This window comes from Tenrec ecaudatus, chromosome 7 (assembly GCF_050624435.1).
Source record: "Tenrec ecaudatus isolate mTenEca1 chromosome 7, mTenEca1.hap1, whole genome shotgun sequence".
In the NCBI taxonomy this organism is placed as follows: domain Eukaryota; kingdom Metazoa; phylum Chordata; class Mammalia; order Afrosoricida; family Tenrecidae; genus Tenrec; species Tenrec ecaudatus.
This window is the reverse complement of record NC_134536.1, coordinates 37,707,727-37,735,027: the sequence shown is the minus strand read 5'-3', so window position 1 is coordinate 37,735,027 and position 27,301 is coordinate 37,707,727. Positions and strand designations below refer to the sequence as shown.

Genomic DNA, 27,301 nt, shown 5'->3' with positions numbered 1-27,301 from the left:
TGACTTGTTTTCATTGACGAATAACCTTTGACTTACTTGTGTTGACCTCTAGTGTCATTTACCGTGTGTAGCAAGCAGCATTTTGGGTTTGGAATATATTTTAGGGAGACAACTTGGGAGAAAACTTTCTGTGTCCCACATTTCATGAAGGTAACTATCAGGCAGGAACAGTTTATCAGAGAGACCAGTTCTTGGATTGGGGCTAGAATTAAGTGGGAGCCAAATCCATCTGTTTGTCTGTGGAATATGCACGACTCAGGTTTGGTCATATGGTGACAAAATCCAAACCCCATACGATCAACTACAGCAACAACATCAGTAAACCAACCATTCAACAATCAAACAAACAAACAAAACAAAACCAAAACAAACTAAAGTCATAAAACAAAAACTCATAGAAAGAAAAAAGTAAAATACTGTGAATCATCCCCCTGGAATATAAGCTATTGCACTGATAACACCACCAATTTGAGTGATGACACAGCACTCTGGACACTGTTGGTAGGAGGAGTCTATGTGAGTACAAATCCACCATGAGTTGTATCCCATGAGCTATTTCTCTACACAGATTGATTTCCCAATCAAGTGAGCTCTGTATGGGGTTTGGTGCCAGGGCAAAATTTGATGCATCAATTTTTCCAAGTGCAGATACCTGCACAACAGATCAAAACCTGTCATATAACTGGGAGGAGGGCATCAAGGTACTAAATATATGGTGACTTGGGGTCTTTTTCCATTGGATACCCACTAAGCATGGGGTTCTTCCCATGGTCCACAGCCCCTAATGGACATTGTCTGCTCCTCTCCCATCAGAGTTTCCCAGTCTTTAATTCAATGGTGCAGACAACATAGAGGCAGGGCTCAGTTCACTCAACCAGGCCTCTATGCTAAGTCTTTCTAGTGTAGCCCTGGGTTATGCCACACTGCCTGTAAGGTCAGTGTCCAAGATCATGATGGTACTTAGGCCATAGCATGGTTCACTAAAGATTGGGTTAAAAACATATTCATAGAGCCTTCCTGTGTTAGTCTGGGTTGAATAGGGAAACAAACCCAGAGACATTCATGTGTATAAGAAAGAGGTTTATATAAACGAGCAATTGTATGTTGAGCAAACATCCCAACCCAGGCCAGATCAAGTCCTAAGTTTGATATAAGCACATATGTCAGATAGCAGTCTATTCATTTCGCTTCAGATTCACACAACAAATGCAATGACACTCAATTCAGGATGATCACTGGCCAGTGAGTGGAATAACTTGTGAATCCAGTGATGGTGGAAGCATCTCAGTACTCATGTGGGTCTCCACATGGCTCCTCCACCTCCAGGGCTCTGGCTCTGGCATCAATGTGTCTCTATGTGGCTTGTCAACAGGAGTGTGAAGCAGAGAACGTGTCCCACCTCCAGGGAGGAAGACAGGAGTTGCCAGAATCCTCAGGAGAAGGCCATGTCCACACAGAGGCCTGTTTGACTATGACCTGATTGACAGGCTAGACTCCACACCCTCACTCAACTTGACAAGAGATAATGTAACTGCTACAATACCCAAGAATGCAAAATCTGACCCACTGTCCCCATAGCTTCCCACCAATCATTGTTTAGCATCCATTTTCATTGTCAAGTTACTTCTTCCCAACCACCAACCATATGAGTATGTATTTTTAAAAGTAAAATATCTTATGAATATAGACTAATATTTTAAATATTTTTCACATTCTTGGTCTTCGTAAATTTTATTTAAATTTTCTGACATTTTATTGAAAGCTTTTATAGATATTGTAAAAATCCATAATTCAATTAAATTAAGCAAAATGGTGCAATTGCTGCCACCAAGATTGCCACACATTTTCTTTCTTCTTTAGCCCCTTCTTTCCCCAGCCTACCTTGACAAGAACCCTAATAATAATAATATGCTGTTGTTATTCTTATTACTATTATATAGCCATATCTTACACCATCTAATGGATCCCTTCTCCTACAATTCTGGTCATTTCCCTTGAGTTGGGTTATACTGACATTGTTGCTATCAATTCCCCCTTTCCCCATTTCCCCTCTCTTTCCATATCTTCAGGGATTCATTACTGCAGTTACTATTTCTGAAGAGATATCTATCTTGGCTTACATACAAAGAATGATCTTAATTATACAAATGAACATACAGAGGTATAACAAGATTAAAACACAGACCATAATAGAAAGGGGAAAATATTAAAGAACTATAACATTCTTATGTTTCATCAGTTCTGTACAGTATCTGGAATATATCAGCCATTCTGTCTGGCCCTACGGTGAGGGACTGTCCAATTATCTTGCAGGTAAGTTTTGGGTCTCCACTTTGTCCGTGCTACTTCATGTCAATCTGATTGCTTGTTTTTGAACTTCTGCTTGCTATTCCCATCCGCACCTTATTATCACACATGCTAGTGTGCGTCTTCCATGTGGGGTTTTTGCTTCCCTTCCTGATGACCACTAGTTTAACTTCAATCTTTTAAGACCACAGACACTATATATATCAAGAGCCAGGCACCATCAGCTTTCTTTACCACATTTTGTTATGCACCCATTTTTTGTCCTCAACAGTCATTTCAGGAAGGTGGGTATCATAGAGTACATCTTTATTACAACAAATTGTTCTGTAAGTGAAGTAAGATTGAAGTAGAGGCCCATCTGCCTCCTGTATATATATATAAAAAATTACAAATGGGAGGCAGATATACTTTTTAACCAATGGTGCTGGAAAAAACTGGATATGTACCTGCTGAAAAGTGAAGCAAGATCCATACTCATTCCATACAAACGAACAATTTCAAGGTGGAACACAGACCCCCAAGTAAAACACCAAACTATGAGGATCGTCAAAGAGCTTACCTGGAATGAATCCCACTTGGTCCTGGGGAATTATTCATTATATATTCTTTTATATTCTATTGGCCAAAATTTTGTTAAGGAAATTTGCATCAATGCTCATTGTAGATATCAGCTTGTAGTTTTCTCTTCTTGTCAGATCCCGTATCAGTTTTATCATCAGTGTTATACTAGCTTCATAGAACGTGTTTGGAAGCTTAGCATCTTTTTTTGTGGTCTGGAAGAGCTTGTGTACAATTCATTTCAGCGCTTCTCTGAACACTTGGTAGTATTCTCCCAGGAAGCCATCTGGGACAGGACGTGTTTTGCTTGGTAGTTTCTTGATAAACTTATGTATTTCTTCTTTTGCTATGGGTCTGTTCAGGATCTTGACATCTATATGAGATCATCTGGAGAGGTTTCATTTCTCCAAGTATTGATTCTTGTCTTCCAAGTTTTACGCATTGGAGTACAGAAATTCATAGTACTGTGTAATTAGTCTTTTTAATTTCAATAGGGTCCGTTGTAATTTCCCTTCTTTCATTCCTTATATTGGATATGGAAGTCTGTCCCTTCCTATCTTTTGTTAGATTTTCCAACAGTTGTCAAATACGTTTATCTTTTCAAAGAACCAGTTTTTACTGAGTTGAATTTTCCGTTGTTTCCTTGTTGTCCCACTTCCTAAATCTTTGCCCTTATATATATTTTTCTTTTGCTACAAGAAAGGTTCTTTTGTTGACTCTGGCTCAACTGCTGAAGGTTTTGTGATAGATTATCAAACATAAGTCTCTCTTACTTCTTCATATGTGCATTTATTGCTATCAAGCATCCTCTGAAAACTGCCTTTGCTGTTTCCCATAGCTTTAATATGCTGTATTCTCATTCTTATTAGTTTATAGAAATGTCTAATTTCGTCAGTACCCACTCCATTTGAAGAAGTAAGTTATTCATTCTCCAAGTGCTGTCTTTATTTTTTTAAAAATTTGTTCATTGATTTCTAGCTTTATGGAGTAATGGTCAGAGAAAGAAGTTTGAGTGATCTCTGTATTTTGAATTTACTTGAGTTAATTGTGGTTATTTTTGTATACGTGCAATGTGCATGTTTATGAAAAGAATGTGGATTTTCTTCCCGTTGGGAGGGGAGCTCTGAATATGTCAATCAGGTTGAGTTCTGTAGCCTCACAGTTGAGATTCTTTCCCACTTATCTGTCTTTCTCAGAGAGTGAGAAAATCTCCAGCTGTGACTGTTGATCCAATGATTTGTTTTATCATAATTCGAAGAATTGGATTGACATATGTGTTTACCTGTAATTAGTGGGCTTGTAATCCCCTCAAAGGTTTATAGACCTGGGTTAGCAATAAAGATAACTCTTGGCCTCTCTTTGGTTCTCTCTCTCCGCTCACATCCTGCTCCCTTGTTCCCTTTCTGCTTGCCCTCCTTCCCTATGACTCTCTCCATGTGGATAACCAAGCGGGGCGGAGGTGAGCATGCTACCATGAAATGTGTCTGACTCCATTATTTCAATCTCTCTTTTATCTTTCATGCTCTTTGACTTTATTTAGAAATATATATATATATATATATATATACATATATGTATATATATTAACCATACAATTGAGCCTATTGAACCCAAGATTAGTTGTAGGGGCCTGCCATTTCCCCCAAATTTTTGGCCCACTCTTGATCGTCAACCAGTTTTATCTGTGAGTCTGACATGAGTCTCTTACAGACAACATAGTGATGGGTTTTGTTTCCTAATTTAGTCTCCTTCCCTTTCTCTTTTAATGGGCGAATTCAGACCATTGATGTTTAGAATTATTTCTTTGCACTTAGCAGTCTAAAGCACAACCCATTGTACCACCAATGTTCTGCAAACAGTGCCACGTGAGACCAAAAGGGTAAATAGAGGCTGAAATAATAAGAGTATTGACATTAAACTGTATATAAATACTTTAAATATAAACACCACATGTCTGTATGTTCAATAATAGTATTTTCAAAACTTTGTTTCAATGTTAAATATATTTATGCAAAAAACCTTTGAAATGAATTATCAGTTTATTCGTACATATATGATATACCAGCAACACTTTTAAAAGAAGAGTATAAGTAAATTGTTTTCCCAAATAAATGAAACCTTCCCATTTATACTCAAGAGAATTCAGAAATGTTTAGAACAGCAGTTCTCAACCTGGGGGTCACTACCCCTTTGGGGCTAGAACGACCCTTCACAGGGGTTGCCTAAGACCATATTTCTGATGGTCTTAGGAACCGAGACACAGCTCCTCTATCTGTCTCCAGGTGGGTCAGCCCACATGCAGATCCACCTACCAAAGGGGTCACCACAACATGAGGCACTGTATTAAAGGGTCCGTGGCATTAGAAAAGTTGAGAACCGCTGGTTTGGAAAAATAAATGAATAATAAGTACTCTATAGAAAAAAGTTTCATACTTTATTTCAACTAGAAAGGCAAAAACATGCAACTATTAGTCATCATCTCAATAAATAAACTGTCCAGGAAACAATAATAGTCAATGTAGGAACAAGTGCTCCTGTGGAAATACGTACAATAGAAATTTGTTTTAAATCTGGCTTGTTACAGGCAAACTAACTTGCCACAAGCTGTCCAGTCTAACAGTCAGGATTCTGATTCCTGAACACTGCCATTGGAATCAGAATGTCAAAGCTGAGTCTGCTGTTCTGCCTTCCAGAACAACGTGACTCAGCCTCTTGATGGCCCGAGAACACACATCCTTACAGCTGCTGGAGGTGCAGGCAGGTTATGGAGCTTGCTCAAATGTTCCTTCTCAATTATATTTCCACATAGCAGCTCCTTTCCACCTTAGGATGACATTATTCCTGATGCAACTCATTTCTCCTGGTACTCTCCTACTGCTCCCTAAACCCCACCCTATAAACACCATGATGTTGTGTGCTACTGTGGTGTCACTGTCAAGTTTTACTTTCTTCAAACCAGTGTCTGGCATTGATAGATGTTTAGATTCAGGTGCGAATTCATTTTCCCTCTTAGAAAAAGAGATTTAAATAAGTTGGGCTAAATGAATTCATGTTTACACACACACACACACACACACACACACACACACACAGAGAGAGAGAGAGAAGTAAATCAGTTGAAGTTACAGTTTATTGAGATACTATGTCTCTCTCTCAGTTTTTAAAGCATGTCTCCATGCATCTTTTTCTAGAATAATGACTCAAAGCTGTCACTGTCTACAGGGCAATTGTAATGGCATCCGCAGGCCTCGATGAACATCACGTTGATCTCTATGACATCATGTTCATCAGCACACCTGAACTCCACAGGCTCGATAGTGGTTCTTTCAGGTGTGCAACACCGGCCATCGGTGCAGACTCCGCAGATCTTGATATGGTAATTCTTCACACTGACACAGCCATCAAACCGAAACTTGATAGGATAGGTCATGTTGGTGGTACCTATGCAACTTTCGCCCTCCTGAGAAAGACAAGGGAGAAGAGATCATTGACTTTAGTAACGAGTGACTTATTTGAACCCTGTGTTACTAGCCACAGTCTTAACTTTGTCTGACTTTTGCTTATATTTTGAGGAAAGGAAGTTTGAGTCCCACTTGTAAATTTTGCAGAAACAGTCCTAGCTTGTTTTAGGATATCTCAAACTTACTAATGCTATAGAGGCTTCTGTAGTGGGAAGCTGGTGGTTCCTTTTTCAGAACATACCATTCCTTTTAAATAGCTCAAAGGTTAATATTTGTGGGGGATAATGGGCCTGTAATAACAAGGCTGATAGGACCTAAGCTTTGATCTTATCCATTTGCATTTCAGGAAAATTAGAGAAAAAACACAGAACAGTAAGATACCTTTATCTTCTCTTCCAGGTCAGCATCGCAAGGCCTGAGGAAGCAGAGGCGGGTCTGCTGTTCCTCTCTGCACTCAGCATTGGCATTGGTATACCGTGTGGAGATACCCAAGCCGCAAGTCTTAGAACAGGCGCCCCACTCAGTGGTCTGGACTTGGCAGTTGGGTTGCATCATACTTGGGTCTCGGGTAACAGCCTCTTCAAGTTGGTAAGCCATGAGGGCAAAGCACACAAAATCTCAGTAAGCCAATGTTAGGACTCAGCCTTAGGGTTCACTGTTTCTGACAGGAGTACATCACAAATGGGGCAATCATGAATCTACTCACCTTCAAGGGCAGAGCCATTCATTGTGTCGTTCTTGGGTTCATCACACACCCACTCCTCGCAGCATTTCCCTGGTATTTTGACCAACTGGGGGAAGGGGCAGTCAGGACTGGGCAGGCGAATGGATGGGGGGCACAGGGGCTCACAGCTCACTTCCCCACTCCTGCAAGTGCACATTCCTCTGCAGCCCCTCTGGAACGTCTCTCCATCCGTGTGCTCCTTCCCTTCAACGTAGCAGGAGGCACCTTCCTTAGCTGAAGGAGAGGAAGGAGATGCAGGGGTTGTGTTAAATTACTCTCTGGAGCTGGACGTATATGCATGTCAGGGATGTGGATGGACTATGGGCTGCTAGCGAAATTTGAAATTTGACTTCTTGCTGCTGAGCAAGCAGCTGGACGGACAGGAAGTATCGCGGAGGGTGGGGCTGTACGTCCTACCTCTGCACACTCCGATGTTGGGCTCTGTTGGCAACTCAAAGCTACAGTAGAGGTCCTTGCGCTCGTCACAGACGTCTCGCTTCGTGCACACATCGCCCAGTTGCTTGGCGCACATGGGGCAGCATCCGCAGCCATCCTTCACCAGGGTCACGCCAACAGGGCAGGTTGGCACTTGCGTTTTAGTACACTGACACTCCCTGCTGCACTCTTCAGCAGTGGCTCTCTGCGGAGAGAGGCGACTGTCAGCAGCTACCCGGGCAGGACAGATTCATGGACCACCACCCCTTCCCAGCTCTGTGAGCCCCCTTGCATCTGTGGCCTGGCAGGGTTGGCCTTGCTTACCCAGCTGCAGAGCGTGAGCAGGAGCACCAAGGCAAAGAGAACTGAGCCTGTGCCGGTGGCAGACATGGTGCCGTTGCAGAGTCGATGTCTACAGCTGAAAAGGCGCTGGATGTCAGCTTGGCCAGTGGTCTGCCTTGGGCTTTTGCTGGAGGTCGGTACCTGGACGCACAGGAATGTAGCTTTGTTGATGCTGTCAGCCAGATGTCTGAAGTTGCGCTGGAGGCAATCTCTCTCCTGTGGTTGGAGTTGCAATGTCCGCCTACTTCCAGTGGAAAGGGTTGTCCTGTGAGGTTTGGGCTGACAGACCATGTTTTTATATGTCTATGACTTCCCCAGCTGACCAATAAGCTTCAAAGTGTTCTACACAACCAAGGACATCCTCCCTTTCCTCCTGCCCACCTTCCTGAATCATCAACTCACACTTGATTGAACCTGGCCCCTTGATACCCTATATTCTTCCTGTCTGGTAAAGGTGTTGTACTCCTTAAGGAGGGAGGGAGGGAGAGAGAGAGAGACAGAGAGACAGACAGACAGAGAGAGAGAGAGAGAGAGAGAGAGAGAGAGAGAGAGAGAGAGAGAGAGAGAGAGAGAGAGAGAGAGAACAAGAAGAAGCCTAGTATTTCCAGCACCAAATAGAATTTTTTTCAGTTCCTTTCACACCACTCCTGATTGATATCATTTAAAGACAATCTGCAATCATGATTACCATTTTATAAGACCCTCTTCTGTTCCTAAAGGCTGTGCCCATTCTATTCACTAACAGAATCCCTCTGTAGGAGGCCGGTAGGTGAAGAGGCTGTATAGTAGCAGGGTTTATTAAAACAATCCAAATAACTTCTTTTTAATTTTTTTCTATAATATTAGATTTAGAAAGTTGCGTGGGCTTGAAACTCACCCGAGGGCAGAAAAGGGGTTAGTTCATCTTAACCATCTCAAGTCCCTGAGATGTCCACTTGCACAATTTGTGTTCTATACTGGAATGATAGGCGTTTAGCCCATTGTCATTTGAGACATTCACCACAATTTGCTGTAGTACCCTTATCTTCACTGAGCATTTCATTGTGGAGGAAACCAGCCCCTCACAACTAATCGTGTATTCTGTAAGCTCAATCCTATGGCTAAGATATACAAAGATTATAGTTAGGTCATAGAAAAATAGGAGCGATGGGAGAGAGGGTAAAATAAAGAAGTCAGACACATTTCATGGTAGCATGCTCACCTCAGCTCCTCTTGGTGGTACACATGGAGATGGTAGATGAGCGGGCAAGAGAGAGAGAGCATTGGTGAGATTTTATTTCTAATCAAAGGTTATCTATCTTTGGGGGCATGCAAGCCCCTGATTACAGAAAACAACCTACATCACAGGAAGGGGTTTTAGTATATGCAATACAAGCAAAAGGAGGGGGACGGCCTAGGGTATACATGCAATAGTAAAGGGAGGAAGGGAGGGAAAAGGGGTACATATGTGACAAGATAGGCAGAGCCTAGACTCCTCATAGTAGCCTAACCTTAGTCATTGTCAAGTGGTCCCAGGCTTGCCTTCAGCACTCCTTCAAGGGAACAGTAGTAGCAAAATGGAGTGGGTCCTACTTAGGGTGAGTCAATCTATACAGTCTGGTTGCTCTAGTTGGCTAGTAACCTTAAGGTAATGATCCTCTGACCTATTTTCATTGGAGAAAAACCACTGACCTACTTGCATTGACCCCCTATTGTACAGCCATTTACCATGTGTAGCAAGCAGCACTTTGGGTTTGGCATATATTTTAGGGAGCCAACTAGGGAGAAATCTTTCTGTGTCCCACATTTCATGAAGGTAAGTGTCAGGTAGGAACAGTTTATCAGACTAACAGTTCTTATATTGGGGCTAGAGTTAAGTGGGAGCCCAGAATCCATCTGTTGAATACGCACAACTCAGGTTTGGTCATATGGTGACAAAATCAAAACCCCATATGATCAACTACAGCAACAACAACAGTAAACCAACCATTCAACAATAAAACAAACAAACAAAACAAAACAAACAAAACAAAACAAAAACAACCAAAACAAACTAAAGTCATAAAACAAAAACTCATAGAAAGAAAAAAGTAAAATATTGTGAATCATCACCCTGGGATATAAGCGAATGCACTGATAACACCACCAATTTGAGTGATGACACAGCACTCTGGACACTGTTGGTAGGAGGAGTCTATGTGAGTACAAATCCACCATGAGTTGTATCCCATGAGTTATTTCCCTACATAGATTGATCTCCCAGTCAAGTGAGCTCTGTATGGGGTTTGGTGCAAGGGCAAAATTTGATGGATCAATATTTCCAAGTGCAGATTCCTGCACAACAGATCAAAACCTCTCATGTTACTGAGAGTTAGATATCAAGGTAGTAAATATATGGTGATTTGGGGTCTCTTTCCATTGGATACCCACTGAGCATGGGGTTCTTCCCATGGTCCACAGACCCTAATGGCCGTTCTCTGCTTCCTCTCCCATCAGAGTTCCCCAGTCTTTAATTCAATGGTGCAGACAACATAGAGGCAGGGCTCAGTTCATTCAACCAGGCCTCTATGCTAAGTCTTTCTAGTGTAGCCCTGGGTTATGCCACACTGCCTGTAAGGTCAGTGTCCAAGATCATGATGGTACTTAGGCCATAGCATGGTTCACTAAAGATTGGGTTAAAAACATATTCATAGAGCCTTCCTGTGTTAGTCTGGGTTGAATAGGGAAACAAACCCAGAGACATTCATGTGTATAAGAAAGAGGTTTATATAAACGAGCAATTGTATGTTGAGCAAACATCCCAACCCAGGCCAGATCAAGTCCTAAGTTTGATATAAGCACATATGTCAGATAGCAGTCTATTCATTTCGCTTCAGGTTCACACAACAAATGCAATGACACTCAATTCAGGATGATCACTGGCCAGTGAGTGGAATAACTTGTGAATCCAGTGATGGTGGAAGCATCTCAGTACTCATGTGGGTCTCCACATGGCTCCTCCACCTCCAGGGCTCTGGCTCTGGCATCAATGTGTCTCTATGTGGCTTGTCAACAGGAGTGTGAAGCAGAGAACGTGTCCCACCTCCAGGGAGGAAGACAGGAGTTGCCAGAATCCTCAGGAGAAGGCCATGTCCACACAGAGGCCTGTTTGACTATGACCTGATTGACAGGCTAGACTCCACACCCTCACTCAACTTGACAAGAGATAATGTAACTGCTACAATACCCAAGAATGCAAAATCTGACCCACTGTCCCCATAGCTTCCCACCAATCATTGTTTAGCATCCATTTTCATTGTCAAGTTACTTCTCCCCAACCACCAACCATATGAGTATGTATTTTTAAAAGTAAAATATCTTATGAATATAGACTAATATTTTAAATATTTTTCACATTCTTGGTCTTCGTAAATTTTATTTAAATTTTCTGACATTTTATTGAAAGCTTTTATAGATATTGTAAAAATCCATAATTCAATTAAATTAAGCAAAATGGTGCAATTGCTGCCACCAAGATTGCCACACATTTTCTTTCTTCTTTAGCCCCTTCTTTCCCCAGCCTACCTCGACAAGAACCCTAATAATAATAATATGCTGTTGTTATCCTTATTACTATTATATAGCCATATCTTACACCATCTAATGGATCCCTTCTCCTACAATTCTGGTCATTTCCCTTGAGTTGGGTTATACTGACATTGTTGCTATCAATTCCCCCTTTCCCCATTTCCCCTCTCTTTCCATATCTTCAGGGATTCATTACTGCAGTTACTATTTCTGAAGAGATGTCTATCTTGGCTTACATACAAAGAATGATCTTAATTATACAAATGAACATACAGAGGTATAACAAGATTAAAACACAGACCATAATAGAAAGGGGAAAATATTAAAGAACTATAACATTCTTATGTTTCATCAGTTCTGTACAGTATCTGGAATATATCAGCCATTCTGTCTGGCCCTACGGTGAGGGACTGTCCAATTATCTTGCAGGTAAGTTTTGGGTCTCCACTTTGTCCGTGCTACTTCATGTCAATCTGATTGCTTGTTTTTGAACTTCTGCTTGCTATTCCCATCCGCACCTTATTATCACACATGCTAGTGTGCGTCTTCCATGTGGGGTTTTTGCTTCCCTTCCTGATGACCACTAGTTTAACTTCAATCTTTTAAGACCACAGACACTATATATATCAAGAGCCAGGCACCATCAGCTTTCTTTACCACATTTTGTTATGCACCCATTTTTTGTCCTCAACAGTCATTTCAGGAAGGTGGGTATCATAGAGTACATCTTTATTACAACAAATTGTTCTGTAAGTGAAGTAAGATTGAAGTAGAGGCCCATCTGCCTCCTGTATATATATATAAAAAATTACAAATGGGAGGCAGATATACTTTTTAACCAATGGTGCTGGAAAAACTGGATATGTACCTGCTGAAAAGTGAAGCAAGATCCATACTCATTCCATACAAACGAACAATTTCAAGGTGGAACACAGACCCCCAAGTAAAACACCAAACTATGAGGATCGTCAAAGTGCTTACCTGGAATGAATCCCACTTGGTCCTGGGGAATTATTCATTATATATTCTTTTATATTCTATTGGCCAAAATTCTGTTAAGGAAATTTGCATCAATGCTCATTGTAGATATCAGCTTGTAGTTTTCTCTTCTTGTCGGATCCCGTATCAGTTTTATCATCAGTGTTATACTAGCTTCATAGAACGTGTTTGGCAGGTTAGCATCTTTTTATGTGGTCTGGAAGAGCTTGTGTACAATTCATTTCAGCGCTTCTCTGAATACTTGGTAGTATATATATATATATATATATGTATTTATATATCCATCACTCAAATATATATGCAAAAATATAAATACATCTATCGTTATATATTTCTATAATTACATGCATAGTTACCTATATTTATAAATATATGTATAATTTACATATGTACAAGACCACCAGCAGTTCAAACCTTCTCCAACAGTTCTTGCTTTCATGATTTTTGATCTGGGCTCTCTTTGGTGTGAGGTCGTCTCTCATAGTTGTTTTTATATGTCTTTCCTAGAGGCTAATGATTGGGAACATTTTCTCTTATGTTTATTGGCCATTTGAGTTTCTTCCTTTATGAACCTTCTGTTCAGGTCTTTTGTCCATCTCCTCACTGGGAAAGTCATTTTTATCTTAGGATAAGCTTGTAGAATTTTGTGGATTTTACAAATAAGCTCTTTGTCTCATGGTTCAGTGCTGACTATCTCTTCCCATCCTGTGACTCTCTGATTCTGTCCCACTCATCGATTTTCACATCCTCTTAGTGTGGGTCTTCCTGTTTCGGACAGCCCATGTCTTCCGTAGGCTATGGTTCTCACCTTTGTACTGATTTTCACTTTGACGATCCTGATAGTTTGGTGTTTTAATTGAGGTCTGTGGTCCCCCTTGAAATTGTTCATGTGCATTGAATGAGTATGGATCTTGCTTCATTTTTCAGCTGGTACTTATCCAGTTTTTCCAGCACCATTTGTTAAAAAGTGTATCTGCCTCCCATTTGTAATTTTTGGGGTCTTTATTGAAGATCAGTTGCCTGCATGCTGCTGATTTTATTTCTGGATTTTCTGTTCCTGTCTCTTTGTTTATGTATTTATCATTTTACCAGTATCATATTGTTTTGATAACCATGGTTATATAATATTTTAAAATCAGGTAATTCAAACCCCCCCGACTTAATTCTTCTTTTTCAAGAGACCTTTGCCTATTCCAGGATTTCCATATGATATTGGTAGTCAGTTTTTCCATTTCTTTGAAAAAGGATGCTGGTATTTGTATTGGATTGCATTAAACCTATATAATGTCTTATGTAGGATTGATATCTTTACAATATTGAGCTTCTAATACATTAAAATGTGACATTCTTCTATGAGGAGGTTCCTTTTACTTTCTTGTAATAATGTTATGCTGTTTTTCTCATACAATTTTTGGGGTTTTTTTGTTAGGTATATCCCTAGATATCTAGATTTATGCTTGGCTGTTGTGAAGGGTACTAGATTTTAATTTTCTTTTTCTGTAATTCCATCATTTGTACATAGCAATACAATTGACTTCTGTTTGTAAGTCTTGTGTCCTGCCACTCTACCATATCCCTTCATCACTTCCAGCACTACTATTGTGGAGCCTTGGGGTACTCAATATGTAAAATTATATTATCTGAAAATAATGATAGTTTTACTTTTTTCCCAGTGAATACTTTCATGTGTGTCCATTGCCTTATGTTTTTAACCAGAACCCCTAGGATGGTGTTGAATAAAGATGGGGACAAGGGGCATCCTTTCGGTTCCACTTTTTCCGTGGGAATATTTTCACCTTTTCTCCATTGATCTAATGTTGGCTGTTAGTTTTTCATACATAGCTTATATTATATTAAGGTAACTTTCTTCCAGTTGTATTTTCTTCAGTGTCTTATTTAGGAATGGCTGTCAAATGCTTTTTCTCCAGCCAATGATATTATCATAGGGTTCTTGTTATTTTTCTTGTCAATGTGATGGATAATGATGAATATTTGGATGCTGACCCATGCCTGCTTCATTGTATTGAATCCCACTTCATCCTGGTGAATTATTCATTGTATATTTTTTATATTCTATATGCCAGAATTTTGCATAAATGTTCATTATAGATATTAGCTTGTAGTTTTCTCTTCTTGTCAGATCCCTTATCAGTTTTGTCATCAGTGTTATACTAGCTTCATAGAACGTGTTTGGCAGGTTAGCATCTTTTTATGTGGTCTGGAAGAGCTTGTGTACAATTAATTTCAGCGCTTCTCTGAATACTTGGTAGTATTCTCCCATGAAGTCATCTGGGCCAGGACGTGTTTTTGTTGATAGTTTCTTGATAGCCTTATGTATTTCTCTTTTTGATATGGTCCTGTTCAGGATTTTGACATCTATATAAGATCATCTGTTGCTTCTGAGCTAGATGACCGCTTGTTTACCTTCAAGCCTTTAATACCCCATATGCTATATCTTTTGATAACTTGGCACCATCACCTTTCTTCGGCACGTTTGCTTAAGTAACCATTTGTCTTCAGTGGTAGTATTAGGGATGTGAGCTCGCAGTGATATGATATTTTGGTCTTTGATGCCTGATAACTGATCCCTTTGGCACATCGTGGTCACGCAGGCTGGTGTGCTTCTTCCATGTGGCCTTTGTTGATTCTGAGCTACGTGGTCACTTGTTTACCTTCAAGCGTTTAACACCACAGACGTTATATCTTTTGATAGCTGGGAACCATCAGCTTTCTTCACCACATTTGCTTATTCACCCGCTTTATCTTCAGTGATTGTGTCGGGAAGATGAGCATCATAGTATGTCAATTTAATAGAAGAAAGTATTCTTGCATTGAGAGAGTAATTATGTGGAGGCCCAATGTCCTTCTGCTACCTTAATTTTAAGCCTATAAATATATGCACATAGATCTATTTCCATATCCTCATATATAAATATATTTATATATGTACATGCCTTTATTTAGACCTCTATAAATGCCCTTTGCCTCCTAGTTCTTTCCACTCTTTTCTTTGACTTTCCTCTTGTCCAACTATCATGCTCAGTCTTCATTTGGTTGTCAGTAATTCCTCTTGGTTACATTACCCTTGATCACGCCCTACCAGGTCTCCACACCCTTTTCACCACCGTTTTGGATAACTTATTCAGTCTTTGTCTCTGGGTTTGTCAACACCACTACCTTTTCCCCCACCTTTCTAAATCTTATTTAGAAAGACCTGTGGAGATAATAACATGCACAAAACAAGACAGAGCAAAACCAAGCATCAATATACAAAAAATCAATCACCAAAAAAAAAAACACAACAAGAAAGAAAATTTGTAGTTATTTCGAGGACTGTTTGTTGGCCTTCAGGAGTGTTTTCCAGTCCAGTCTGTTGGCGCACCAAACTCTGGCCCCAAAGTCCACCTTTGACATTCCTTGGGGACCTTGTCGCTCTGCTCCCTTGCTGTTCTGTTCTACCCCCTTAGTATTTGCCTCAGTGTGGTGGGATCAGATAGGGTGCAATTCCTACTGTGTCTCTGGTGTAGTCCCCTGTAGGGCTATAGGTCAGTAAGGGTCATCTTGTCTCATAGTGGAGCCGGCCATGTGGTCCTCTTTGTGGACTGGCTGCTCTAAGTGGGTACATCGTCCTCAAGGCTTGGTGGGCCAGGATGTGATCCACTCAATCCTCCGCCCTCTTCATCTGCTCCCTGTGCTCTGATCAGATATGCCCCTTTCCTGGGGCTGCAGCTACATTGCCATCCTTTGAAATAAATTGTTCTGGTGGGAGGGGCAGGTGTCCACGTAGTTTGGATTGGGGCTGACCCCTCATACCTCCCCACTGGTGCCCCCACTACCAATTTCTTTTTAATTTTTTTTTTCCTTTTTTAGTTGGCTACCATATGTATCCCTGGATTGGGTCTGGTCTCTGCCATACTACCTGGTCCTCATCCCAGGAATGTTTGTACACAGTAGCTTTTTCCCTAAGCCCCCTTTGCATTTTTTTTAAAGCTTACCTCAGCGGACCCAAGTTGTATTTGTCCTTTTGTGCTTGGCTTATTTCACTTAGCAATGTGCTTCATATGTTCATCAATGTTTTTTTTGGCGATGCGTAGTACTCCATTGTATGTATGTACCACAGTTTTTTTAATCCACTTGTCAGTTGATAGAAATGTGGGTTGTTTCCAACTCCTTTCAATTGTGAACTGTACTGCAATGAACATTGGAGCACAGATATCTAGCCATGGTTTGTTGCTTGACTCTTTTAGGTATATGCCCAGTAGGGGGATTGCTGGGTCATAGCGTAACTCGGTTTCCATCTGTTTTAGATTTGCCAGATCGATTTCCATAGTGGCTGTACAAACTTACAGGTCCACCAGCAGTGGATGAGAGTTACTGTCTCCCCATAGCCCCTCTAACACATGTTGCTTTCTGATTTTTTGAATTGGGCTATCTTTGAGGGTTTTAAGTGATATCTCATTGTTGTTTTAATTTGCATGTCTCTTATGGCTAAAGAACGGGGATATTTTCTTATATGTTTGTTAGCCATTCAGATTTCTGCCTCTGTGAAACTTCTATTCTGGTCCTTTGCCCACCTCCTCAGTTGGCAATTACTTTTTTTTCTTTTTGGAAGCTAGCAGAGGATTGTAGATTTTAGTAATAAGGCATTTGTCTGATTTGTCATTGCTAAAGATGTTTTCCCCAGTCCATGGGCTCTCTTATTACTCTCTTGGTGAATTCTTTCGATGGACACAGGTATTTTATCTTCAGTATATCCCATTTGTCCATGTGGGCCTCGTCTGTGTTTGTGTCCTTCCCTGTTTCTGATAGCCTATATATTCCCTGTGCCAAACTTCACAACTTGGTCCCAATTCTGTCATTGATTACCCTAATAGCTTGGGGTTTAACTTCAAGGTCTGTGATCCACCTTGAGTTTACTCTTGTGCATGGATTGAGATAAAGTTATTGCTTCATTTTTCTGCAGGTAAATATCCATTTTTTCCAGCACCACTTTTTAAAGAGGGCATCTGCTTCCCATTGGATATTTGGGGGGCTGTTATCAAAGATCAGTTGTCTGTATGCTGATGATTTTATTCCTGGGTTTTCAGTTCTTTTCCATTGGTCTTAGTATATCTCATTGTACCAATGTCATGAAGTTTTGACAACTGTGGCTCTATAATATGTGCTAAAGTCAGGTAAAGCAAGCCCTCCCACTGTGTCCTTCTTGAGGAGTTCTCTGCTAATTCTGGGCTTCTTCCCTCTTCATATGAAGTTGGTAATCAGTTTTTTCATTTCTTTGAAGAAAGATGAGGGTAATTGTATCAGGATTGCATTAAACTAATATAATTCCTTAGGCAGAACTGATATATTACTATATTGAATCTTCAAATACATGAGCATAGGATAGTCTTCCATTTGTTGATATTGCTCTTGGTTTCTTGTAATACTGTTGTGTAGTTTCCCCCATATAGATGTTTTGTTCTTTTATTCAGGTATATCCCTAGATAGTTCAATTTATGTTTGTCTCTTGTGAAGGATACCACCTTTTTGATTTCCTCTTCTGTGGTCTTATCCGATGTGTATAGCAGTCTGATTGACTTACATTGGCTGATTTTGTGTCCTACCACTCTGTCAAACTCCTTTATTGCTTCCAGGACTCCCCTCGTGGAGCTTTTGGGATTTTCCATATATAAAATCATATCATCTGCAAATAACAATAGTTTCACCTCCTCCTTCCCCAGATGAATACCTTTGATGTCTTTTCTTTACCTTATGCTGTTAGCTAAAACCTCCAGCAAAATATTAAATAAGAGTGGGGACTAGGAGCATCCATGTCTGGTCCCCTTTTTCAGTGGGATTGTCTTAGTCTCTTCTCCATTGACTACCACGTTGGCTGTTGACTTTTCATATATAGCTTGTATTTTCTTGAAGAATTTTCCTTTCATTCCTATCTTCTCAAGTGGTTTAAACAGGAGTTGGTTTTGGATTTTGGGTTAGTTAGTTTATTGTGCCAACCTGGCTGATAAACACATGTGGGATTACTTGAAGGCAGAGAGATAAATGGCTCAGCGAGCCTCACCTTTCTTGTTTCTTGCTCTTTGTTCATCAGACCACTGTGCGGTAGCCTTGCTTGCTCTGTGCCTCAATTTGCAAGCTACACTACATGTGGGACACCTAACCCATGGACTGTGTCACTGTAATTTGAGGTTCCTTCAATTCCTACTTTGCAAAAAAATTGAAATTTACATCTCTTGAGCTGGGCACTGTCAGACTCGGTCATCTTGCTAACTGTTGGTGATCCTCCATGCTATTTGCTGCCTGTGCCTAGATAGCTTTAATTGTTCTACAGAGGACTACCAGGCAGCTCTCAAGATTTAAAGGATTGCCAGTGTCACAACTGTCTCATGGAAATGAGTTGCACTGAGACTTTTGTACTGATTTATAATTTAACAGTTCATTTCTTGTGTTATCTATCTATCTTTATAAATATATATATATATATAATTATTAGCAATCTGGTTTTGTCTCTCTAGAGAACTCTGTCTAACACAGATGTTGTCAAATGCTTTTTTTGCATCTATTGATATTATCATGTGGTTCTTATAGTTTTTCATGTCAATGTGGCCAATTATATTAATGGTCATTCATATGATGAATCATCCCTGCATCCATGGTATGAATCCCACTTGGTTATGATGAATTATTTTTTTGTATACTTTTTTATTCTATCGGCCAATATTTTGTTCAGGATTTTTGCATCAATGTTCATTAAGGATATTGGTCTGTAGTTCTCAATTCTTGTGGGATCCTTGCATGGTTTTGGTATCAGTTATACTAGCTTCATAGAAGGAGTTCGGGAGTATGCCATCTTTTTTAATCTTCTGTAAAAGTTTGTGTAGTCTTGGTGTTAGTTCTTCCCTAAATGCTTGATAGAATTCTTCAGTGAAGCCATTTGGTCGATGGATTTTTTTGTTGGTAATCCCTTGATAACCTTGTCTATTTATTCTGTTATTATGAGTCTGTTAAGATTCTTGACATCCTTTGGGGACCATCTAGGGAGGGATTGTCCATGTCTTCCAAGTTGTTGAATTCATTGGAGTGCAATCCTTTGTAGGACTGTGTAATTATCCTTTTGATTTCATTAGAGTCTGTTGTAATGTCCCCTCTTTCATCTTTCCCTCCTTTCTTTGGTTAGGTTTGTCAGCAGTCTGTCGATTCTCTTTATCCTTCCAAAGAACCAACTTTTAGAAACATTAATTTTTTCCCATAGTTTTCTTATTTTCTCTCTCCTGAATCTCAGCCCCGATGTTTATTATTTATTTTCTTTTGCTGTTGGTAGGACTGTACTGCTATCTCTGTTCTAGTTCTTGCAACTTTTGTGCCAGAATATCAATCATGAGTCTCTCTTCCTTTCTCAGGTGTGCACGTATTGCTATAAAACTTCCCTTGCTGTGTCCCATGTGTTGTGGGACATCATGTTCTCATTTTCGTTGGTTTCTAGAAATTTCCTAATTTCATTTCTGATCTGTGCCAGTACGCACTCATTTCGCAGTAAAGAGTTTTTCATCCTCCAATGGCTTGCTCTTGTTTTCTTCTTCCTTTTGTTGATTGCCAACCTTATGGCACAGTTGTCAGAGAGGTGTCTGTATGATATCAATGTGCTTAAATTTATGTAGATTCACCTTTTGATCCAGCATGTGTTCTTCAAATATGTGCTATGCAGGCTTGCAAAGAATGCGTATTGTTTTTATTTGGATGAAAAGCTCTGTAAATATCTATCAGGTCAAATTGCCTAATTGTAGTATTTAGATCTCTAGCCTCCTTGTTGAGTTCCTTTCCCTGTGATCTATCTTCCTCAGAGAGCAGTGTATTGAAGTCACCCACTATAATTGTTGAGGCTGTCATTTCTTTTTTCATCATTTGGAGTGTTTCATTGATGTATTCAGCAGGTCTCTCATTCAAGTTTACAATGCTTAGTTGTTCTTTGCTACTATACCTTTAAGCTTATATAGTGTCCCTCCTTACCTCATTTTATGAGGTTGTTCTATGTGATCATCTTATTTATGCTTGGTGAGTGTTATTCTTCTGCCCATACTGGGTCGGCAAGGATCTTTTGTAGGGCTGTGTTTATTCTAACATATTCTTTGAGTTTTTCCTTGTCTGGGAAAATTCTAACATGTCTATCTATCTTGAGCGATAATTTGGCTGGGTAGAGTTTTCTTGGGTTTATGTCGTTTTCCTTCAATTTTTGGAATATGGTACTCCACTCTCTCCTCTTCATAGTTTCTGCTGAAAGGTTTAAGAATATTCTTATTTGGGAGTCTTTATATGTTATTGTTTGTTTTCCCTAGCTGCTCTCATGATATTCTCCTTTTCCTCAAGGTTGCATAGTTTATTATGTGTCTTGGTGACTTCTTCTTGTGATTGAGTCTAGCTGGTGTTCTTTTAGCCACCTGAAAGGTTGCCTGGTTTTCATTTATTATGCTGGGAAAATTCTCCTCCAAGAATTCTCTCACTATTGTTGCAGATGACTTCTTTTTGTGTTTTCCTCCAGTAAGCCAATAATTCTAATGTTGTTTCTCTTCATAGCATCCGACATAGCAAGTAGGTTTTCTTAAGCTTCTCTGATGATCTTATTAGATTTTTGTTCGTGTTTATTTAAGTCTGCTTGGCTGTCCTCCAAGTCACTGGTGCCATTCTCTGCTTCCTCCAGTAGATTCTTGAGGTCTGTGTTTGCTAATGGTTTTTGTTATCTCCTCCCTACGCCCTTGCATTTTCCTTTGGTGTATGGACTTTATCTCCTCTATCATTTCATTCTTTTCCTGTATTGTTTTTTATTCAAATCTGGTATGACTCCAAGCAGAATTAAGAAGATTTCTTTCTGTGGCAGCTCAATGTCTGCTTCTTTTATGCATGCTGCTATCTTCAGGACATCTTCTGCCATTGCCTTTTGTTTCTCCAATTTTTTCAATGATGTTGTTAGGGCTGATGGCTGTTTGTGTTGTGTTGTTTTAGAGGAGCCAAGTACCATTTTCCAAGTTTCTTTTGGAGACATGTAGGAATGCTCCTTAGAACTGCCTACAGCTAATATCCCTATGAAATTAACCTATCACTTTATCCTCCTGTGGCTTCTCTTTCAGGGGAGTGCCCCAGAAAGCTTGTGGGTTGCCTGCTTTGATGTTGTGTAGGTTGGGCAGAGGTACCTTTAGCAGTTTGGAATGTTGAAGAGTGTTGGTCAAGCTGCCTTAGGCCTTGTGAGGTCTAAGCTGGCTCAAAAGGCCCAAGGTAGGCTGGAGGAAGCTCCCACAAATATGTGGGCCAATGGATGAAATATAAGCACTCCCCTAGGCATACAGAGTATTCCCTGGTGGAGGTCGGCAGTGATTTTCCCAGCCTCAGACTAGTTACAGACGGGTGTGAGCTCACTTAGCTGAGTATGGCTCAGGTATAAATGCCCTAGGCCAAGAGGAGTTGTATGGAGGTCGGCAGTGGAGTGTGAGAGAGCAGGGAAGAGACAAAGAGGGAAAATTTAGAAAAGTAAGCCCACTGCGACTGTGGGGGCTAGAGAGAAGAATGGGAAACAAAAGTAACAATGTAGCTGAGCCCAGATCCCTGCCCCTGGTGCTGCAGGGGTTTTGTACTTGCCATGAGGCAGGCAGTGGAAGGCTGTGGTGTGTTCAGATTAAGCCCCTGTGCTGGCTCCATGGTCCTGGCTCTGGCCGAGACAGTGGCAGGGTCAAGATCAAGCCCTAGCCCACATCCACTGTGGAAAGCCAAAAGGTCCAATCCCCTCAAAAGCTTGTGGGTCTGTGCCTACATATCTTTGTGATGCTCCTCTTGTGATCCAGCAGCGTTAAATTTTCATCTAAGCAACCCTCCTGGGCTGTTTTCTGTGGAGTCTGTCTGGTATGTGTTACTCAGTTTATGTCTTCCTCAAAGTTCCTCTATGTAAATTTATTCAAGCTTGACTTGTTTCCCAGATTGTGGTCTATTTTGTTATGTGAAAAGAATGTGAATTTTCTTGAAGTTGCGAGGAGAGTTCTGAGTTCTGCAGCCTCATTCTTGAGATGCTTTCCCACTGATCTCTCTTTCTCAGAGTCAGAAAATCTCCAACTATGATTGTTTATCCAGTGACTTGTTTTATTGTATTTTGTAGAATAGGATTGATGAATTTCATGGATCTCTCATGTGGAACATATTTTTTTATGTTCACTGGTTCTTGGTCTACTGTTTTCTTAAGGATTATATAGTGCGCATCCTTATCTCTCATTTTGTCCTGCACCTTGATAATCAATTTTTGTGATAGATTGCAACTCATGATTTTTAAAATTTGCCATTAGCTTGATATACTTTTTGTGTGGGAAACAAGGATTTCTCTCAAGGTATCTCCCCCAAATATGTTAGACTTAGGATACTGCTTGCAGGTAATGGTAAATGATTGTCAAGTTACCTCCCTAAAGATAGTTGCCAGACATCTCTCGGGGCCCACAACAGGTTGGGCCTGCTCCCTGCTGTTAAGGACAATGGGTTCCCTAAATTTTTGTGACCATTAATCTGGTGACTGTAGGTGGGGTTTGCTCCCTACTGATAATGGTATCTATGGAACTCCAGAGAACAGGTCAAATATGCTCAGTGACATCCAAAGTGAGGCTTCCACCCTGAATCTAGGATCCACCCATCTTGTCACATATATACCCCAATCCGTCCTCTTTGCAATTCATTTATATCCCTAGATTGTCTCCCTCTCATTGCTGTATAACCTATAGTGAAACCCCTTCTTGTGGCATATGTCTTTACCAGTAATCAGTGGGCTTTCACTGCACTCAAAAGTATATAGAACTGGGTTGGCAATAAAGATCCCTCTTGGCATCTCATGGGTTCCCCCTCTCCATTCCCATCCTCACTCCTCTGTTCCTTTATCCTCCCCCTCTCTGCACGTGGATAACCATGCGGGGTTGAGGTGACCATGCTACTAGGAAATGTGTCTGACTCCATTATTTCAATCTCTCTTTTATCTCTCGTGCTCTCTGACTTTTATATACATACATACCATACAATTGTGTCTATTGAACCCATTATTAGTTGTAGGGGGCTGGCATTTCCCCCACACTTTTTCCCACCTTTGATCCTCAACAAGTTTTTAATCTGTGAATCTGACATGTGTCTCTTACAGACAGCATAGTGATGGGCTTTGTTTCCTAATCTAGTCTCAATGCCTTTCTCTTTTAATGGGTGAATTCAGACTATTGATATTTAGGGTTATTACATCCATCTGTGGATTCTTTGTTGTCATCTGGTACCTTTTGTGTTAGATATTTTCCTACTTCATTCCTTAGCAGTGTGTTCTGTATGTTTGGGGAGGATTCATTCTTGCCTTCTTTTCACCATTGGGCTAATGATATCTTGGGCATTTCTTTTAATGTGCTGACTTCTAGATAGCATCACACTTTGTGGTGGTCTCGTGTTTATGCCCTGTGAATGTTGGTCTTCTGCCCAAAGTGAGTTGCAGAGAACTTTTTGTAGTGCCAGTTTTCTTTTTATGTATTCTCCCAATTTTTCTTGTCAGGGAAAAATCTTACTCTCCTTCTAGTTTAATGGAATGTTTGGCAGAATAGAGGATTCTTGGATTTCCATATTTTTCCTTCAACTTTTAGAAGATGCTACTCCACTCTCTCCTCTTTTGATTTTCTCCTTTTTCTCCATGTTGGATAATTTGACTGCTCTATGCCTTGGTAGACTCTTCTTGGGATTCAGTGTAATTGGTATCCTCTCTGCTTCCTGTATGATTGCCTGATTCTCATTCATTCAATTGGGCAAGTTTTCTTCATAGAATTTACTCGATATTTTTGCTGTTGATTTCATCATTATGTCTTGTTCTGGTGTCTCGGTTGTTTTAACAATGCTCCTCTTCAAAGGGTTACTCATTATTCTTAAGTTTTCTTTAGCTTCTTTGATCATCTTATTTGATGGCTTTTTCCTTTTGTTGAATTATTCTTGGGTATCTTCAAGGTCATTTCAAGATATGGTTTTCTGTTTATTCCAGCCTTTGGTGATATTTCTTACTGTATTCTTGGATTCTGTTGCCACGTCCCTTAGCCCTTGAATTTCCTTTCGGTATGTGAACTCTATCCTCTATTATTTCATCCAGTTTCTGTATTGATTTTCTCATATTCTACATAACTCTGAGCAGCATTCTGAAGATTTCTTTCTTTGGTGACTCACATTCTGCATCTTCTATGTATGTTGCTAGTTTCAAGACCCCCTCAGACATTGCGTTTTGTTTCTCTTGCTACTTGTAATGGCTGATGGATGATTTGGGCTGTGGTCTGCATGGTGTGTTAGTGGAACTAGGTGTCATTTTCCTTGGATATCAGGAGAACTGTCTACCTGGAGCCATGGCACTGCTAGTTTGAGCTATGTCTCTGTTTCCCTGGGGTTGACTGTCTTCCTAGACAGCTGGAGTTATCTATTTGGAGGGCATCATGGGAGGCTCTGTGAAGCAGCGTGAACAGGGAAGTTGTGAGCAATGAGGGTGTCACTGGGCTAGCTGATCACATAAAGCTTCGGCTTGGTACACACCTGTCATAGGGTGAAGAGAGCACCTCAAGGAATCTGTGTATAGACTTATAGCTGGCGTTTCTTGTGGGCATCAGTGCCAGGCCAGTTGGAAGCAGTGAGGCAGGAACTGAATACGCCAGTCACACACGGTATAAGTGGGTGCTCACAGGCCACTAGGTGTAGCCAGCAAATCAGGGGATCCATATGCCAGCATGTTGTCGGCACTTATTTCTCAAATGGAAATAGTCTGGCTTCAAGCAGTTGGGTGTCATAGGGCAGGCTAATCACACACAGGCAGACTGGTGTTCACTATCCCAGCTGGTATAGGAGCCACCAAGGGGACCTCTCCACAGGACAGTCTCAAGCACCAGTCAGACTGATTGTAAGCCCCAGAAGTCAGCATCGATGGTGGATAGTGGGCTGCTCAGGAGATCTATGAAGGGCAATCACATGCTCCGGGCTGACCAATCACACACACACAGGCAGCCTGGAGTTCATTGACTGCTGTAAAGGTGCGCATTGCTTAGTGGACCTGTCAATAGGCTTAGCAGGCCCCAGTCAGGCTGATCACATGACCCGGTGTTAGTTGTAGGAAAGGGAGATGCTCAGGGGACCCACACCCTGGCTGTGTAGGTGCCAGAAAGCCAGTCAGACTGCCCACAAAGCTCCACATTTGTGGTGGTGGTAAAAGAAGCCACTCAGGGAACCTGTCTGCAGACCAATTGCAGGAGTTGCTTGGTCACAGGCAGCAGTCAAACACAGTAACCATAGCCTGGATACAAATGTCCCGGGGCCACAACATGTGTGGGAGGTGGAGGTTTAGGATTCTTAGGGAAACAGAGTGAGCCAGGGCTTTTAGGGGCTGTGGAGAGTCATGGGTCTTCAGGGCTGGGGAGAGCCACGGACCACCAGATCACACTACAGCGATAAGAAACAATGGGGTCTGTGGTACACTGGTCTCCAGTTTTGGGAAATGAATACCTGGGTGGTGTAGTGAGCAGAGCTGTACTGAAGAGCGGGGGAACTGTAAGGTTGTCAGGACACTGTGAGACCAGGGTTAATTTGTAATCCCCCAAATTGGCCCCACCACCCACAAATCCAGTGACTAATCACATGAAGCTGCCATCGCTAGTCCTTACATGGACTCCTTCTTCCTAGAATAGTATTTTGAATTTAAACTCAGGATGACAGCGTTTCTTCTTTTTTTTTTTTGTTTTAATGTAGAAGTAATTCTTTTTGTGGTGGTTGTTTTGTTTTTATCCCTCTTTTAGGAGCTCATACAACTATTATCACAATCCATACATACATCAATTGTGTAAAGCACATTTGTACATTCATTTCCCTCATCATTCTCAAAACATCTCCTCTCCACCCAAGCTCCTGGCATCAGCTCCTCATTTTTTCCCCATCCCTCTGCACTCCCCTGTCTCTCATGAACCCTAGATAATTTATAAATAAATGCCATACATTATACTGTCCAATGTCTCCCTTCACCTGCTTTCCTGTTTTCCATCCTCCAAGGAGGAGGTTATATGCAGATCCTTGTAATCACGACCCCCTTTCCAACCCACCCTCCCAGTATCATCACTCACACCAGTGGGCCTGAAGGGATCATCTGCCCTTGATTCCCTGTACCAGTGTACATCCTCTGTTCTAGCCAGATTTGTAAGGTAGAATTGGGATCAAGATAGTGGGGGACAGGTGGGGAAGCATTTGGGAACTGGAGGAGAGTTGTATATTTCATCATTGCTACATTGCATCTTGACTGGCTCAGCTCCTCCCTTCTGTAAGGGGATGTCGAGTGGCCTACAAATGGGCTGTGGGTGTCCACTCCACACTCCCCACTTCATTCACGATGATACGATATTTTGTTTTGAATATGCGTGATACCTGATCCCTTGGACACCACGTGATTTCACAGGCTGGTGTGCTTCCTCCATGGGGGCTTTGTTGCTTCTGAGCTAGATGGCTGCTTGTTTACCTTCAAGCCTTTAAGAACCCAGATGCTATATCTTTTGATATCCGGGCACCATCAAGTTTCTTCACCACATTTACTTATGCACCCATTAGTCTTCAGCGATCGTATCAGGGAAGTGAGCACACAATGATATGATTTTTTTGTTCTTTGATGCCTGGTAACTGATCCCTTCGGCACCTCGTGATCACGCAGGCTGGTGTGCTTCTTCCATGTGGGCTTTGTTGCTTCTGAGCTAGATGGCCACTTGTTTATCTTCAATTCTTTAAGACCCCAGAAGCTGGATCTTTTGCTAGCCGGGCACTATCAGCAATCCCAACTACCTGGACACCTTCCTCTCCCCCCAGAAGAATTTATTTCAGACGAGGGATGGCACTGAATCTGCACCTCTGGGAGAGAACAAATCTTATCGGAACA

At 41.0% G+C, this 27,301-nt stretch overlaps 1 protein-coding gene across 1 annotated transcript; it reads right to left on the bottom strand.

Moving 5' to 3' along the window:
• Positions 1-6,025: 6,025 nt before the first annotated feature.
• On the bottom strand, positions 6,026-8,118 carry LOC142452343 (CCN family member 2-like). The gene is given in 5 exon segments (XM_075553724.1): positions 6,026-6,325; positions 6,708-6,943; positions 7,033-7,284; positions 7,468-7,690; positions 7,810-8,118. Coding segments are annotated over 5 exon segments (1,320 nt in total).
• Between the last annotated feature and the right edge of the window lie 19,183 nt (positions 8,119-27,301).